The sequence below is a fragment of the Podospora anserina genome, chromosome 3, assembly GCF_000226545.1.
Source record: "Podospora anserina S mat+ genomic DNA chromosome 3, supercontig 1".
Classification (NCBI taxonomy): Eukaryota; Fungi; Ascomycota; class Sordariomycetes; order Sordariales; family Podosporaceae; genus Podospora; species Podospora anserina.
Genome location: NW_001914832.1, coordinates 414,867 through 429,843, shown reverse-complemented (window position 1 = coordinate 429,843; position 14,977 = coordinate 414,867). Strand labels below are relative to the sequence as shown.

Here is a 14,977-nt window from a genome sequence, read left to right as displayed (position 1 = left end):
GGGGGGTAAGACCCCTCCCAACGAAAGCTTTGGGCTTGACAACTACACACTCTTTCGCTGAGCGGTTGGCAGCTGAAGCACCGGACAATTGGTTTTAGATAAGCCAGCCGTCGCGCAAGACGAGGACAGCAAATTATTATGGTGAGCTTGTTGAGAAATGTCGTCCGCATTACTTCCCTCGCTCATCCTTGCCCATAACAGGCTTGCCGACAACTCTACCCTCCTCCATCCAGCTCGGATACCGAGACGCACAAGATTGACATCTTCGCTGTCCATGGTCTCAACCCGCGGAGCAAAGATATCTCGGCCCACGCGTGGGATACATGGCGCGCACCAGAGGGTCCAGAGGGCCGTCTTTGGCTGAAGGAAGACCTTCCCCGCGTTGTGCCCGATGCGAGAATATTCCTGTATGAGTACGACTCCAAAGCTGTCTTTGGCAAGGACAGATCCACCTTCGTCGATAAAGCAACAGAGCTCCTGGAGACTGTGCGATGCGAACGCGACAAGGATGATACTAGACCGATACTATTTATTGGACACAGTCTCGGGGGGTTGTTGATCAAGCAAGCCCTGATCAACGCTCACAACAACCCCAAGTTCACCGAGATCAAGGATGTCACCACAGGCCTGGCCTTCTTTGCGACACCCCACAACGGCGGAGACTGGAAGCTTGTGAGCCTTGGATCTCTCGTGGCCAGAGTTGCAACTGCCACTGGCTTCCAGCCCGGAGACGACGTCATGGAAGTGTTGAGAGAGGGCAGTCTGTTTTCCGACATCTTGACTGAGATGTGGCAGCACCAACTGATGAAGTATGATATCATCTCGTTCTGGGGTTCCGAAGATTATGTGAGAGCTCCCCCCTGTCTCAACCCGTTTGCATGGCGGTCTAACCTCAGGCCCTTCCAAGACTGTTCCCCCAAAGAGCGCCAAGCTTGGTCTTCCCGGCAATGTCGAAAACGTGGTAAAGCTCAACGGCGACCACAGCTCGCTGTGCAAGATCGGCACCACACAGAAAGACCAAGACAACCTCAAGAAGATTCGACGAAATATTGAGGATATCTACAGCAAGGCGTTGGAGAAACAACCACAGCCAGCCATCAGTCAGCCTAGGATTCCGATCATTAATGGCTGGGATGGCCAGGACTGGCCCTCCCCTCCGGTGCTTCCACCACGACCGATGTCGGCACAAAACACCCCTGGAAGGAGATCCGTCTCGCCGCAGCCTCCCGCCTTTTTCTCACCACCATCTGACCCGGGCTATGTCTCGCCAGAACCCGCCGCGCAGGAAATCTATGGCGACATATATCTCCCCACTGACCCAGCTGATACGAGGTCAGTTCGAGAGGCTGAACTCAGAAACGCCAACAAGTGGGAAGAAGTGCGCCAGTTGGAACGACAGGTATTTGAAGAGCACCAGCGGACGCTAGGCCAGGAGAACGCCGAGACCATCAGTGCAGCGTATGAGATCGCCTACACGGCGAATGACACGGGTCATTCTCTAGACTGCGAAAGATGGACCGGCTGGGCGCTTCAAGTCGGCAGCAAATTCTTGAACCCCAAACATCCCCTGATCCTGAAGCTCAACAGGCTCGAGGGCGAGATCCTCACGGACAAGGGCGACTGGGAGGACGCCGAAAACATCTTGGCCAACACTCTAGTCAACCAACAGGATGCCCTCGGTCCCAACCACCTCGATACTCTCACAACCGAGCGTGCTCTCGGGGTGGTATGCCATGCTCTCAAGCGCCCAGAAGAGGCCCAAAACAGGCTGCAGCACCGTCTCGCAGCCCTCTCCGAAGTGCTGGGCGAGAACCACGTCCTGGTAGTGTCGGCAGTGATTGACCTGGTCGAGATCAGCACCCCCTCGCCAGACGCAGACCCTTATGGTCTCGAAAAGACAAATCCCAAAGTGATCTCTGCCGAAGTCGGCATCCGAAACCTCTACAATAAGCTCAGGCAGTCGGTCGGTCCCACCAACCGGGTCACCCTCCGCGCGCTGAGGAACCACGGCAAGCTCAAGATCCTGCTGGGTGATATCACCGAGGCCGGCGACTTGCTACGTCGAGCCAAGTCCCAGACGGAGGAGACGCTCGGGCCAGACCACCCCGATACCATGGCCGCGGTGGTGGCCATGGCGATACTCTACGCCAAGACAGGCACCCCACGGCCTGGTGTCTTCCCGGCTGCGTCAAGGCCCTGGATGGAGCTTTACCTCAAGTGGCTGGAGCCGAGGAAAGGACTCAAGGTTGCAGAGGTCCAGAATGCGCTCGCCATGCTGGGCATGTCGTACGTGAAGGATAGCCTGTGGCTAGAAGCCGAAATGTGCTTTGAGAAGCTGGTGATGGCGTATCAAGGGACGAAGAAGCAGGGGAGTACAGAGGCCCAGCAGGCGAGCATGTGGCTTGAGACGTGTAGGATGACCACGCGTACCATGGGGGTCGCGAGGAACAGGGGGTATGGGGGAGGTGGGAATGGCGGTAACGGGGGAAGGGGAGGCGGTGGTGGGGGAGATCTTGCCAACCTGCTGGCCACGTTGGGGCTTGGGAGAAATAGGTGATATTATGGTTTTGCTGATGACGAGATTCTTTGCGGCCTAGTAAATGTTAGCATGATTTGCATTGTTCCACTCATGTGGTTAGGGTTCGGTGTACGTGCCGATTGTCAAGGTTCAGGAGAGAGCAAAGTTGTAGGGTTCCAAATGCGCCATCAAGCCTCTCGTTGGGTGAGATGGACGATAAGGTAAGCTCCACTACACACTAAGGTAACTTTGAGCCTCAAAGAAGCCCAAGGCACTTTGGAATTTTCTCTTTGGCTTTTTTCTTTCTGTCGTTTAGGCATCTGTCCACGCTCACCTTGACAAGCACCAGACAACCTAATACCGGCACAGGGGCTGGGGCACACATGAGCGGCAAGATCAACATCCAGGAAATCGGGGACGCTTACGCAAACGGACGAACCAAACCATCCAGACCAAGGTTGCAGGTATGCATTCCAACCCCTCCAGGAACGGCCGTCGACTCAAATATAACTGACGAGGAAGCAGCCACGCAACGAATCGATCATCGCTGAGGCCGAAAGAGAAATAATGCACCCGGTAGATCTCGGCAGCCCCGTCACCCCACCAGGGGATGACCACTGGGACGACGATGACTTGGTAGAAGTGTCGATGCCCAGGACGCGTGACAACATCAAAGCGGCCTGCATAGAGAATGGCATCGCTGCCTTCAGCCTTTACGCTTCCAGGAAGTTCCGCCGAGTCAAGAACGCCCTCTTGTACGACTCTGCCCCGATCGATGACAGCTGGGAAACTATCAATTGGGACGAGGAACAGGAAGATCGCATGCAAGGGAAGGAGCAGGGCAAGGGCAAGGGCATGACTCCCGTGTACCATTCCTTTGTGTCGTCCGCTCTGTCGGGTAACGAGAAGCCGCGGAGGTTCAGAGGCGATGCTGCAGTGGATGGGCAAGAGGCGCGGGCATATCATGCTGGACAGCGCGGTGCCGGGGGGGAAATGATGAAGCCTCGCCTGCGGACAGCGAATGTCCCAAGACAGACAGAAACCCATCAGGCTGCTTCCAAGAATGCCGACAGCAACCTTGTTCAGCCCGCCGAGAAGCCTGCCGCGAAGAAGTGTGACAAGAAGTCTTTCGATAAGAGTACCGAGAAGGCTATCGAGAAGCTTGCCCAGAAGGCTGCTGACAGGGCTGCTGACAGGGCTGCTGACAGGGCTGCTGAGTGGGCTACTGAAGAAAACACTGAAGAGATCATCGCTAAGTGTGAGAAACCAGCCGAGCCAGTTGCGGCGCCGGTCAAGCAAAAGGGAAAACAAAAGAAGAAGAACCGCAAGTATCAGAATGAGGACTGGCTCGCCGAGGAGACCCAGCTGGATGGGTCGCCATGTGCCGCCGAGTAAGCGAGGAGATTAAAGAGTGGTGAGCTGTTGACAAAGGCAGCTATAGGTACTATGAAGAGTGTTTTCTTCTGTATTTAGTGTACTAGCAGCAAAAACTCCGAGATAGCACATGTCAAAATAAATGAGTAGCTCTGTTCCTGGCAGGTGTCATCAATCATGTCAGTTGATGCGATGCAGTCAAGAAATGTCCGTGCCGAAGCTGACTGAATTTGTGGGGTTCTTCCCCTCCATTGGCCAATCATATTGCATCCGGTAAATTCCCTGCGCTGTGCCGGACGGGCCTTGGAGGCCATCACCAAAATTTTGGGATCCATCCCATCTTCTGCGGCAGCCGTTTGTTGATCACCGGACTCGGCCGGAGCACAGTGTTGTTGAATTCTTGTCTTGAACTGCTTTCTTCACCACCACCCACCACTTTCCAATCCAGTCTGCAGCCAAAATGTATCGCTCCGCGCGCTGCGCCTTGCGCGCAATTCGGCCAGCGCCGACGACGACATCCAGCTTAGTAACCGCTCCCACCCGCCGGTTCGCCTCGACATCGGCCTCCACCAAGAAGACTGGCACATGGAAGGGAACAGTGGTACGATGGGGTCTTGCCGGTGCTGCGCTATACTACTACAACACCAGCCCAATCTTTGCTGATCAAGTCCGTAAGTTGCTGCCTTGGTCTCTCATGCCTTGCTGCTCCATCATGCGGTGCTAATCATTCTGGCCCGGCACAGCTCAACCGCAAACCGCCCCCGCCGAGTTCTCCGAGGCCGATCTCCCCACCATCGACGCCCTCATCGAGGAGAAGCGTCGCCATGCCCCTCCCCCACCCCCACCACAAGCTACCAAGGCCGTGGTAGCAGCCGAGATTGAGCAGGTCGCCAACGAGGAGGAGTCTAAGCCAACAACCGAGTCCCCAGTGACGGCTGCCACAGAACTTGAGCCTGGCTCGCCCGAGGCCCTCGAGCAAGAAGCCTCCCAGCAGGGTGCTTTCAACCCCGAGACCGGAGAGATCAACTGGGACTGCCCCTGCCTGGGCGGCATGGCCCACGGTCCCTGCGGTGAGGAGTTCAAGGCGGCCTTCAGCTGCTTCGTCTACAGCAAAGAGGAGCCCAAGGGCATTGAGTGCATTGACAAGTTCCAGTAGGTTTTACCGTGCCACCACTTCTCCGTGATGCTGACAAATGAAAACAGGGGCATGCAAACTTGCTTTAGACAGTACCCCGAGATCTATGGATCCGAGCTGAACGACGACGACGATGACGAGACTGTTGTGGCCCCCGAGGGCATCGAGGTTGCGACCAAGGCTCCCGAGTCTGACGCGAAGTCGGCTGAGCAAGCTGAGAAAGATCGGGAGGTCCAGAAGCTGGTCGGGGATATCCAGGCCAAGAAGAAGAAGGAAGCCGGGGAGGAGAAGAAGGAGCAGGCCGAGAAGAAGGTTGAACAAAAGGTCGAGGAGAAGAAGGTTGAGGACAAGAACGCGGTGCCATCACCTGTGCCCAAGGAGGCGGTGGATGCTACCGATGCCAACAACAAGCAATAGCCGGGTGTTGGTAGGCCGGCGTGTACAACATCACGACAACAATAGACATTCTCGATTAGAGTTCTAATTTTAAGGGGCCGGTTCGTTGGTTTGGGTTAGAGAAAGGTATTTAGCGTGGTGCTAACGGAACTAAACCCGGCCAACTGGGTTGGATTGTATGTTATCGTCCTGCTGCTTTGTGTATAAGGTACATTATGCACCATTTAAAGACATCAATACTTCAAAAGCGGTCTTGAAAACCTACACTAGGGCTGGAGTGGACGTGGGAGATAGGAGGGTGAGGGCTGTCGCTGACAAACGTTCCCATGCCTGGCTCTGGACCCGCCGAGATCTCGACTGATCCTCGGGATCTCGCAGGCCCTAAAACGTGACATCTTGGATGCTTGAGCTGTCCAGGGGTATGGCGATGCACGACAACACAAACGGCATCAAAAACGGCGCTGAACAGGCCCAAGCTCCAGTAGCTTCGCGGCTGTTCGATTGGTGGGCTGCCTTGGCCCTCGAGGAAACAAGCGGAGCCGCAGACGTCATCGTGGCCAGGAAGGGGCTTGGCGGTCTCTCGACCCCCGGCTCCCACCCGAGCGCCCGCTTCCGTTCATGGCCGGCAACTGGGCAGAAGCAATCAAGCTGGGCCTTGCCAGGTTCTGAGGTCACCTTCCCCTCCCTCCCACTCCATCACCTGCTTTTTGCCAAAAACATCACCAGTCTCTCCGACCCACGATAAATACCATCATCACGAGCCACGACCGTTTTCTTTTTCTACTCGTTTGTCACTTGACACTGCAACTCACCACTTCTCTTTGTACCGCATTACTGCTGCAACACCCATTTCTCCCATCCATCACAACTTCACAAACAGCCAACACAAGTATGCTTGCTTCGTCTACGTCGTCGACAGCCTATTCGCAAACAAAAACATTTGCTAACGTCTTCGCAGTGTCGTACGCTGAAGTCGCATCCAAAGGCCCCAAGCAGACTCCTGAGGAGGTATGTTCGCGTCACAGCTTTTCTTTGTCTACGTAGTTACCTTGCCTCTGATGCTAACAACCATTTCAGGCTGCTGCCCCTCAACCACCCCAAGTCGTAGTCGATGACTCCACCTCCACCTCCTCCCTTATCGACGTTGACACCCCCTCTGTCCGCACCGTCCCCTCCGATTTCGCCGAGCAAGAAGTCAAGACCGACACGCAGGCTGCCCGGATCGAGCGGGAGGAGGCTGAGAAGAAGGCCCGAGCCAAGGCCGAAACCCTTCGCGCCGAAGCTGACCTCGCTAAGAAGAAGGCCAAGAGCAAGGCAAAGAAGGCGGATACCTGGTTGACGAAGCGGTTCGAGAATATGGGCGATGGTCCCGCGGGCGCGTTGGCTGTGGCGAATCTGATTGCCGTTATTGGGTTGAGCGGGTGGTTGGGCTTCAAGGCTTGGAACTCGTATGAGCGCGGCAGACTGAGCTGGAAGGATGTCGGTCTCGGGCTGGGTCTGATCGGTGCTGTTGGGGCTGTCGAGGGTGCCTTCACCAAGTGAGTAGATGCTTTCTCCGAGAGAATGAGGCAAGCGGCAGGGGCAATTGCTAATCAGTAACAAATAGCTATCTCTACAAGGCCAAGGGGAAGGGCAAGGAGCAATAAGCGACTACGTGGTGGGCGGTGGTTCGATGAGGCGATATTGAGGCGGATGTCGGTAATTGGGCATCAAAAAGTGGGAAGAACGGTTCAAAGGCGGGGTCGAACATTCAGCTCCCGTCCATACCACACTGAATAACTTTCCAGGCGGTTTTCATTTGGCTTTTTTTTTTTTAATGTCACGGGCATGGGTTACGACAGGACATGGCATGTGGATTCTGTATCTCCTCTCAGCTGTTCTTTTCTTGTCTCTGGTCAGGCTTTCACGGGGTCAATTGAATGCTTTCTCATCGAGCTGTTTCCTTGGAGTGGGTGAGTGTGCACAGGGGTGTGCTGCGCTAGGCCCACAGTGACGCAACTGCCTCCATCCACTAGGAGGGGACAAAATGTATCCACATTTGACGACGACGTCTCTTTGGCACTCAGAACATCAATACAAGTGCTGCCACATTCTCATAGTATGGGCATGTTTTTGACTTTCGGCAAGTCCAGGATTTAACCGTCCTGGTCTGGGGGAGTCGGACTCACATTAGGGCCCTGCACATAATTCGAATATCCACCATCTTTCGTGAACGACGGACGATAATTTCGAGGGAAATGATAAGGACCGATTGTATAGAGACAAGAACCCTGGACCTCTATTTGAGTTATGAACATGGCTACCTACACACTCGTCTAATTGGTCAGATTTAATTCTTTTTCGAGAGAAATTGCAGGCTTCAAAGAGCCATGTGGCTCGCAGAGAAGAGGCACATGCATCACCGCTTGGACGTGACAGATTCCAAAGTGTAGGAACTGCCGCAAAACGAATGTATTTTCTTTATTTGATAACCCCAACCCCATAGTTACCTAGGTAGGTAGGTAGGTAGGTAGGTAGGTATCGGGCTACTTCAAAGCCAAATCACTGTGGGACCCATCTCTTGGCATTCCGGTCTTTTCTGTCACCTGTTTTGCTCGTGTATCATCTCCAACCACCCCTCTTACCACTTCCACTCCCTCCTGTCACATACCTATGTGGCTCCCTCCGAAAGAAAAAAAAGCGAATGCCACTGGTATACAGTCTCCCAACTCCATTCAGCAGCGGTACCAGCAAAGCATGCTATGACCGGTGCGACCGTCAGACGGCGTATAGCACTTTCCTCCCCCAGTGATGGTGTTTCCGGTCTGGCCGATGGGGTTCTGGCAGTTGGAGTCGTAAAAGACCTGGCAGTTTGTGCCGTAGGTGCCGTCACCGGACGCTTTGATGCTGGCGATGGCATCGCCCGAGGAGTAGCAGGTGCCGCTGCATCTCTGTTTTCAACGATATCAGCTTCCGAATGTTTGATGGACAGGAGGGCGAGAAAAGACTGGGGCGTACGCCGGGGTCAATGGCATTGATCATGTCATTGCAGCCGGTGCCGCGGTAGTAGCGGCCACACTGGCCGTTGACCACGCCGGCAACTGCGCAGGCGGACCGACGCTGCAGCTCGGTTGCCTCGAGGTTGATGGGCTTGGGGGAGTTATCGAGGGCGGGAATGGATGCCACGAGGTTGGCTGCGATGAGCAGGAGGAGATTTTGCGCGAGCATTCTGAAGATTGGTGATTGTCGTGTTATGTCTGGTAAGTACTGTATTGGATGAAGAGGAGTAGACAGTATAGGGAGGGGGAGGGTAAAGAAGGTGGTATTTATGCAGTTTCCCAGGCTGCCTTCCTCACATTCTTTAGTCTTTCTTCATTGTGTGGCCCCTCAAAGCGACTTCCCTCTCCACAGAGAAGTTTTGTCACATCCCCGGGCCGCGGAAAAGCTTCCATGAAAAGGAGACCCTAGTGAAATCATACTTCCATGTGGTGACCAATAGACTCGGTAGAGTTGGGTCATGATAGGGGTAACTAACCAACCGAAGCACGTTCCTATGCTTCACCCTCGGAGACCGAGGACAAGGCCTGTGTAGTTGTGCTACGACGATATCTGACCAGAGGCGACTTTGGCATAAATAGGCAAGTAGGCGAATACCACTTGCCACGCCCTTCGGTGTGCTTTGCTGACTTCGCTCCCATGAAGAAGAGCGGTGACTGTCATTCCAGGTACAGCTTTCAGAGCAAAATAACTTCAGTGGTGCAGGTGAGGCTATGGGATGAATAAGCTCTACTTCGGCTAGGCTTGCGTGTTTGGGACAAGTCCATTTGCCGAGTGTAAATTGAAGGCTTCAGCTGACGCAGGTAGTTTACTAAGCGTTGTCACACTCTGTCGATCTGTCGTGGTTGCCTCTTGTAACACTGTTGTACTGTACTAGCGAGGAACTGTAGGTATCTTGTGTCTGGAGTAAGGTAGAGTCCACTATGATAAAATAGAATAAACGAGGGAAATCCGTCTTGCGTTGATGAAGAAGACCATCGCTTCGTATATGTACCCCGTAATTGAAACAAACAACGCAAAACGACAGCCAGAGTCACCCCGATGATCGTGCCAGAGACATAAATAAGCTCACTTTCCAACATGGATCACCAGCTTCCCCGCGCTCTTTCCCGTCCTCAACTTGGCAAAGGCTTTCGGTACATCCTCAAATTCATACGTCTGTTCAATCACAACCTTGATCTTCTTCTCCTTGATCCACTGCCCAAGCACCTTCAGGTCCTCCGCAGAATCCCGAATGGTGTAAACTTCGTACTTGCTCTTGCCCCCTCCCAAGAAAGACGGCAGCAGCGCCCTGGAGGCCGCGGATCGAAGCGCGCCGAGCGACAACGGGCTCCCAACCTGTACAAACTTCCCGCCTGCAATGAGGAAGTCATCAGACGCTTTGTACAGGTTGTCGGGCGTGCCCACGTTGTCCAGAACCTGCGCGAATACCTTTCCTTTGGCACGCAAGTACTCGCAGACGTCTGTGGTGGTGTAGTCGATGATCTCGTCGGCACCCAGCGATTTGACGAGCTCGGCCTTGGCCGGTGAACATGAGGCGGTGACGTGACAGCCCAAAACCTTGGCGATTTGCACGGCAAAGCAGCCGACACCACCCGAGCTACCGTTGATGAAAATCTTGTCGCCTTTTTTGACATTGGGCTGGATTGCCTCTACAAGATAGTTGTTAGTGAGATGGGTGATATTAAATGGAAAAAGCGGGACATACGGTAGGCAGTCAGTCCTGCCACTCCAATGGCAGCCGCCTCGTCGACTGTCACACCCTCCTTGGGAAGGACGGCAACAGCGTTGGCTGGCGCGATGATGTACTCTCCGAGAGATCCATGCTGTTTAGGTCCCAAGCGACCGTATACAATATCTCCCAGTGCAATTGAGTCAACCTTTGTCCCAGCTTGAACCACACGGCCACAAAAGTCCATGCCAGGGGTGGCAGGCGTCTTGATGACTAGCCGTCGGACAGGGCCGGGCAGCTCTGGGACTTTGTGGTCGGCTGGGTTGATGGATGCTGACAAGACCTGAATCAGCAGTTCATTGGGTCCAGATACAGTCGGAGTTGGGACTGATGTTGAGATGGAGAGGTTGGCCTCTAATGTTGGTGAGGTGTTGGTGTAGATGTGCGCTTTCATTGTCGTGGGGATAGTGGATGCCATGGTTGCGATTAAGCTGTTAGGGGGAACAGGCTCGAGAAGAAGAAATCTGGAAATCAGATGCTGATATACGTGAGTACAGGTGGTGTGACAGTGTGGGCTATGTGTTCTTGATCAGGATGGATCATGTTATATAGGTCGATGTCAAGGGATGCGAGGCGGTCCTATTGGGTCACTGACAAATCCACCACTGAATGACGCGTGTACCCCACCTTTCCAAACAAAGTCTTTGCATTCGGGTTAGGGTTGCGGAATTCCGCCATCATCATGGACGGTTTCCCAACACGGACAAATTGAGGATAGTTTGGTTTATCTAAAGAAATATTGGATTTCACCCTTGCTACATGTCAGCGCATGACCAACCACTCGGTCTTGGGTCCTTTCACCCATTGAGGCCAAGACGAGGAGATAATACACAGTGGGTCTAGCCCCTGAGTATACCCCTGAATCGACCTCCCTCCCTCAATGAGCCAGACCTGCAAGTGATACTATCGTTCCACTGTTCATAGACCCAAGACTTTGTTTTCCTCCATTTCGGGGGTAGACTTTTCGTGTATCCAGTTAGGAACGTGGAAATGCACCTCCCATAAGAGCTGTATCAAATACCAAAAATGATTGGTTCATCCGATCTGCTAACGGAGAGCACAACTGTGCTCTTGACCTGTTACTACTCATGCAGGTCGCGCCAGCTGAAGTTGAGCGATGGCAAAAGCCAACAAAAATTAGGACTCTGAACTGTGATAAATCGTTAGTGACGACAACAGCAACTTTCATGGCCATACGGTATACCACCAGGCTTGAGATTTGAAATCAGAATTTCTGATATCTATAATCAGCCAAAACAAGGGAACGACGATTTAGACAACATCTCATGCTGACTTGAGAAAGTTGTAAGGCGACATAGGTACCTCACCGACAAGATGCCTACCGAGGACATGGAGGAGTTTTGGGCTTGTGTGAGTAGTTGGCAATATCCGAGCTAGGCTTGGTGACAATCGAGACGTCTCAATTGTTTGCGGTTAACAGGAACACCGCTGACACGCAGTAGTGCCGCTGTGGCTTTGGTATGATGGTACCGACTGTAGCATTGGTTTGCATGGAAGTATCGTGTCAGCACGTGCTCTGTGTGCACTGTCCAGTTGAAAAATGCTGGATAAAAGGTTGTAGGGAGCCCGAACCCTATGACTCGAAATTCAACTCGCAAATCCCATCAAAATCACACGGTACACCAGCTCTAGCCCAGTATATGAGCGAGTCACCTGAATCAACCTCAGCTTCTGAAAATGTCTCCCCATCAGCTTCAACAGCCACGTATAAGACGTTTAGCCCACGCACTCCATCTTATCCTTCGTGGAGTGGGTTCCCTTCGCCAAAATCTAGAGGCAGCTCGACAACGACTCCGTTGACCGACCACGAGGACATAGGAAACTCGGAGTGGGAAGATGATTCGGATCCCCTTGAGACCTACGATCCCGGGGATATCCTTCCACCCCCTCAGATGTGGACTCAGCTGTTGGAGACAAACACCAATAGTGTATTTTTGGCCGCTCTTGAGCGGGGTTATGAAGGGTGGAAAAGAGAATACCAAAACTCTGCAAGTGAGTCAGGGTCTAATGCAGGTGCGGAGCCGGACAAACGAGATGAAAGCCAGAAGCAACGAAGTGGCGCAACAGGGTCATCAAGAAAACGGCTACACTCAGAGCTCGACGATGATTCCGGCGATGAAAACCCCGAAGAGCGGCGTAGATGTGGTCCTCGCCCCAAGCCGACACCATCAGATGCAGATTCGCCGAGCCGTTTGCTGGCGTGTCCTTTCTGGAAAGAGGATTCCAGTCACTGGAGAATGTTTTCGGTACAAACTAAAGAGAATTCGGGACGTCAAACAACATTTGAGGAGAAGCCATTGCAGAAGCTACTGTGTTCGGTGTGGCGCGGAGTTTGAAAATGCCGGGGAATTGGACCTACACTATAAACGGGATCAACCATGCGACAAGGTTGTCTTTCAGGCCAAGTGGCTATCTGAGCTACAGCAGAAGGCGCCCAGGGAAAGTAGAGCAAACCCAAAGCTCTCCCTTGAGAGCCAGTGGTATACAATCTGGGACATTTTTTTTCCAGAAACACCGAAGCCCAGTTCGCCCTACGTGGACAGCACGATATCAGAGGACCTCAGTTCGTTTCTGGAATTTTTCAACCAGCGAGGTTCAGACATTATTCGAGAGACAGGAGAGAGTCTCGGATTTCATCCGGGGTTGATGCAAGAAAGACAACTTCTTCAAACATTCATCGCCAGAATCTATGACCGTTGGGCTTCTCCAGGAGGACACGCCCAGCGCACGGCTGCGCCTTCGCCCTTACAGGAGAACCCACAGCTTCTTCAAACTGGCTCTGAGCCTGACCTTGCATGGGCACCACCAAGCAGTACGGATACACAGGAATACAGCACTCCGGCCTTGATGGACCTGACGGCCGACACAACCACGCAGCAGGATCAACAGACTGCGCCTGAGGCTTCTTTCACCACTCCTAACCACATAGAAGCCGTTCAGAGTTATCACTCACTCGATCCTTTTACCACCGCCACGATTGAGTCAAGTGTTCTATGGTCAAACGTACCGGACTATGCAGGCCTGGTTCCAAACACATCAGACAACATTATGGTCCCATCTGACAGTACGCCGCTGATTCAGGCCAACAACGCACCTGTCTACATAGAGGAGCCAACATCTCTTCTTCACTACGATCGCGATGGTGATCTGTTCAGCATCGACGATTCAACTGCAGACCAGACTAGTCGTTTCTCGGAAGGGACATCGAGGCATGAAAGAACAACGACAGCGCCATTTGAGGACAGCCTCGACTTGCTTAACACTGAATTTGACCTCCTGCAAGCAGCATCCCTGGAAATTTCGCATCTTGATAGCTTGGATGTGGTATTCCCGGACAACTTTCTTTGGGACCACAACATGAACCTTGACGAGGGGGGGGAAAGCTCGTAGAAACTGTGGATGATATAAACGACATGATCTATCACGGACAACCGTCTTCAAACACGTGCCTTCAAAAACATCTTAATCGCCTCCAGCGCAACCCCCCTCCTCATACCAGTCTCATCATCCCAAGAAGAGTGCATCCCAACAAGCTTCCCCGTCCTGGCGTCCAACAACGGGGCGCCGCTGTGGCCCCAATACGTCCAACAATCATGTTGCAACGCCCCAATCTCAGAGTTGTCCTGCACATCCTGTCCCTCGGCATACCCGCAGAATGACCCGCTGCTAAGATGCAGCACATCATACCCCGTCGATACTCCCGCCTCACTGCCTTCGAGGTCTTCACTGCCAGGGTGGCCAATACAGACCAAGCCTGCCCCGAGCTGGGGTGCCCCATCTGCTAGTGTCACTGATGGGAAAGAAACGCCTTCTGGGAGATCCCCAGGCGCTGCTGCTGAAGCCGCGGTGACCTGCAACAGCGCAAGGTCCCTCTGCGAATCCCACGCCAGACACTTGGCAGACACAGCCCTGCCAGACGCGAAGAGAAGCCAGTGGACCTTTGCCAGATCCAACTCAGTCTCGTCCCCCGCTACGCAGTGTGCACATGTTAGTAGGAGGCCCGAGGGGTGAATACACACGGCTGTGCCGGCCTCTTGCTGGGCAAAGACGAGTGTTGCTGAGACGGCGTGGGGCGCATTCCGCTTGAGGGTTCTGGGGACGGTGATCGCGTATTTTTGGAGGAAGTGTTGCTTTTTGAGGAGGAGGTTGTGGTCGTCGCGTGGTAGACGCGTCAGGCTGATTGGTGGTTTGGTGGGGAGGGCTGTGATGTTGGGCTTTGCTGCGGGTTGGGATGGCAGTGGTGGGGCTGGTGTTTCTGTCTCATCAGCGAGATGGATTTCTGTGCCGCTTGTGCTGCCGGCGAGCTGCTTTCTTTGAGCCCGAGTGCGGGCAGCAATGAGACTCATGATGAGCTACTCGACAAGCTGGAAGAGCCTTGTTCGGGCAAGTGAAGTGTTGTTTTGTGAGGCTTGACAGATCATGGTTAGCAATGGTTGGTTGTTGGGTGGGGGCTGCTTGCTGCCTAGCTGGCCAACTCTGTTAGCGCGCATTTCTCAGCTTGATACGCGTTGCTTCTGGAAAGTCAACATGGAAATCGTGAGAGTGTCATATCAAGAAAATGACCTGGTACCCGGTACATGTGACAGAACCAGTCGAAACCAAGTCTTGAAGAGGAAGGTATCCAGGCCAAGACAGCATACATGATCCAGCCAATCGTGCCCGGCGTTTCAGGGTAGGATTCACTGGGGCTTGAAGCATCATTGATGATATGTATGGAGTAAACAGGTCCACGCTTCCTACGTATGAACAGCATCATTTACCTCTG

General features: G+C 53.5%; 8 protein-coding genes across 8 annotated transcripts; 5 read left to right on the top strand and 3 right to left on the bottom strand.

Annotated features, from left to right (window-relative positions):
• Positions 1 to 1,177: 1,177 nt before the first annotated feature.
• Positions 1,178 to 2,557, top strand: PODANS_3_1160 (uncharacterized protein; the record flags this gene model as incomplete). Its single annotated transcript, XM_001903345.1, has 1 exon — positions 1,178 to 2,557. The coding sequence occupies one exon, from the start codon at positions 1,178 to 1,180 to the stop codon at positions 2,555 to 2,557; it is 1,380 nt and encodes a 459-aa protein (XP_001903380.1).
• A 528-nt stretch (positions 2,558 to 3,085) lies between these two features.
• PODANS_3_1150 (uncharacterized protein) lies at positions 3,086 to 3,913 on the top strand (the record flags this gene model as incomplete). The annotated part of the gene is made up of 1 exon (XM_001903344.1): positions 3,086 to 3,913. The coding sequence occupies one exon, from the start codon at positions 3,086 to 3,088 to the stop codon at positions 3,911 to 3,913; it is 828 nt and encodes a 275-aa protein (XP_001903379.1).
• Positions 3,914 to 4,352: 439 nt separating this feature from the next.
• Positions 4,353 to 5,444, top strand: PODANS_3_1140 (uncharacterized protein; the record flags this gene model as incomplete). The annotated part of the gene is made up of 3 exons (XM_001903343.1): positions 4,353 to 4,563; positions 4,636 to 5,044; positions 5,096 to 5,444. 3 exons carry the CDS (start codon positions 4,353 to 4,355, stop codon positions 5,442 to 5,444), a joined length of 969 nt encoding a protein of 322 aa, XP_001903378.1.
• Positions 5,445 to 5,844: 400 nt separating this feature from the next.
• PODANS_3_1130 (uncharacterized protein) lies at positions 5,845 to 7,069 on the top strand (the record flags this gene model as incomplete). The annotated part of the gene is made up of 5 exons (XM_001903342.1): positions 5,845 to 5,998; positions 6,094 to 6,312; positions 6,382 to 6,431; positions 6,501 to 6,961; positions 7,030 to 7,069. The coding sequence occupies 5 exons, from the start codon at positions 5,845 to 5,847 to the stop codon at positions 7,067 to 7,069; spliced, it is 924 nt and encodes a 307-aa protein (XP_001903377.1).
• Positions 7,070 to 8,137: 1,068 nt separating this feature from the next.
• On the bottom strand, positions 8,138 to 8,630 carry PODANS_3_1120 (uncharacterized protein; the record flags this gene model as incomplete). Its single annotated transcript, XM_001903341.1, has 2 exons — positions 8,138 to 8,353; positions 8,421 to 8,630. 2 exons carry the CDS (start codon positions 8,628 to 8,630, stop codon positions 8,138 to 8,140), a joined length of 426 nt encoding a protein of 141 aa, XP_001903376.1.
• An 897-nt stretch (positions 8,631 to 9,527) lies between these two features.
• Positions 9,528 to 10,609, bottom strand: PODANS_3_1110 (uncharacterized protein; the record flags this gene model as incomplete). The annotated part of the gene is made up of 2 exons (XM_001903340.1): positions 9,528 to 10,111; positions 10,168 to 10,609. 2 exons carry the CDS (start codon positions 10,607 to 10,609, stop codon positions 9,528 to 9,530), a joined length of 1,026 nt encoding a protein of 341 aa, XP_001903375.1.
• A 1,439-nt stretch (positions 10,610 to 12,048) lies between these two features.
• PODANS_3_1100 (uncharacterized protein) lies at positions 12,049 to 13,602 on the top strand (the record flags this gene model as incomplete). The annotated part of the gene is made up of 1 exon (XM_001903339.1): positions 12,049 to 13,602. One exon carries the CDS (start codon positions 12,049 to 12,051, stop codon positions 13,600 to 13,602), a length of 1,554 nt encoding a protein of 517 aa, XP_001903374.1.
• A 47-nt stretch (positions 13,603 to 13,649) lies between these two features.
• Positions 13,650 to 14,702, bottom strand: PODANS_3_1090 (uncharacterized protein; the record flags this gene model as incomplete). Its single annotated transcript, XM_001903338.1, has 2 exons — positions 13,650 to 14,564; positions 14,688 to 14,702. 2 exons carry the CDS (start codon positions 14,700 to 14,702, stop codon positions 13,650 to 13,652), a joined length of 930 nt encoding a protein of 309 aa, XP_001903373.1.
• Between the last annotated feature and the right edge of the window lie 275 nt (positions 14,703 to 14,977).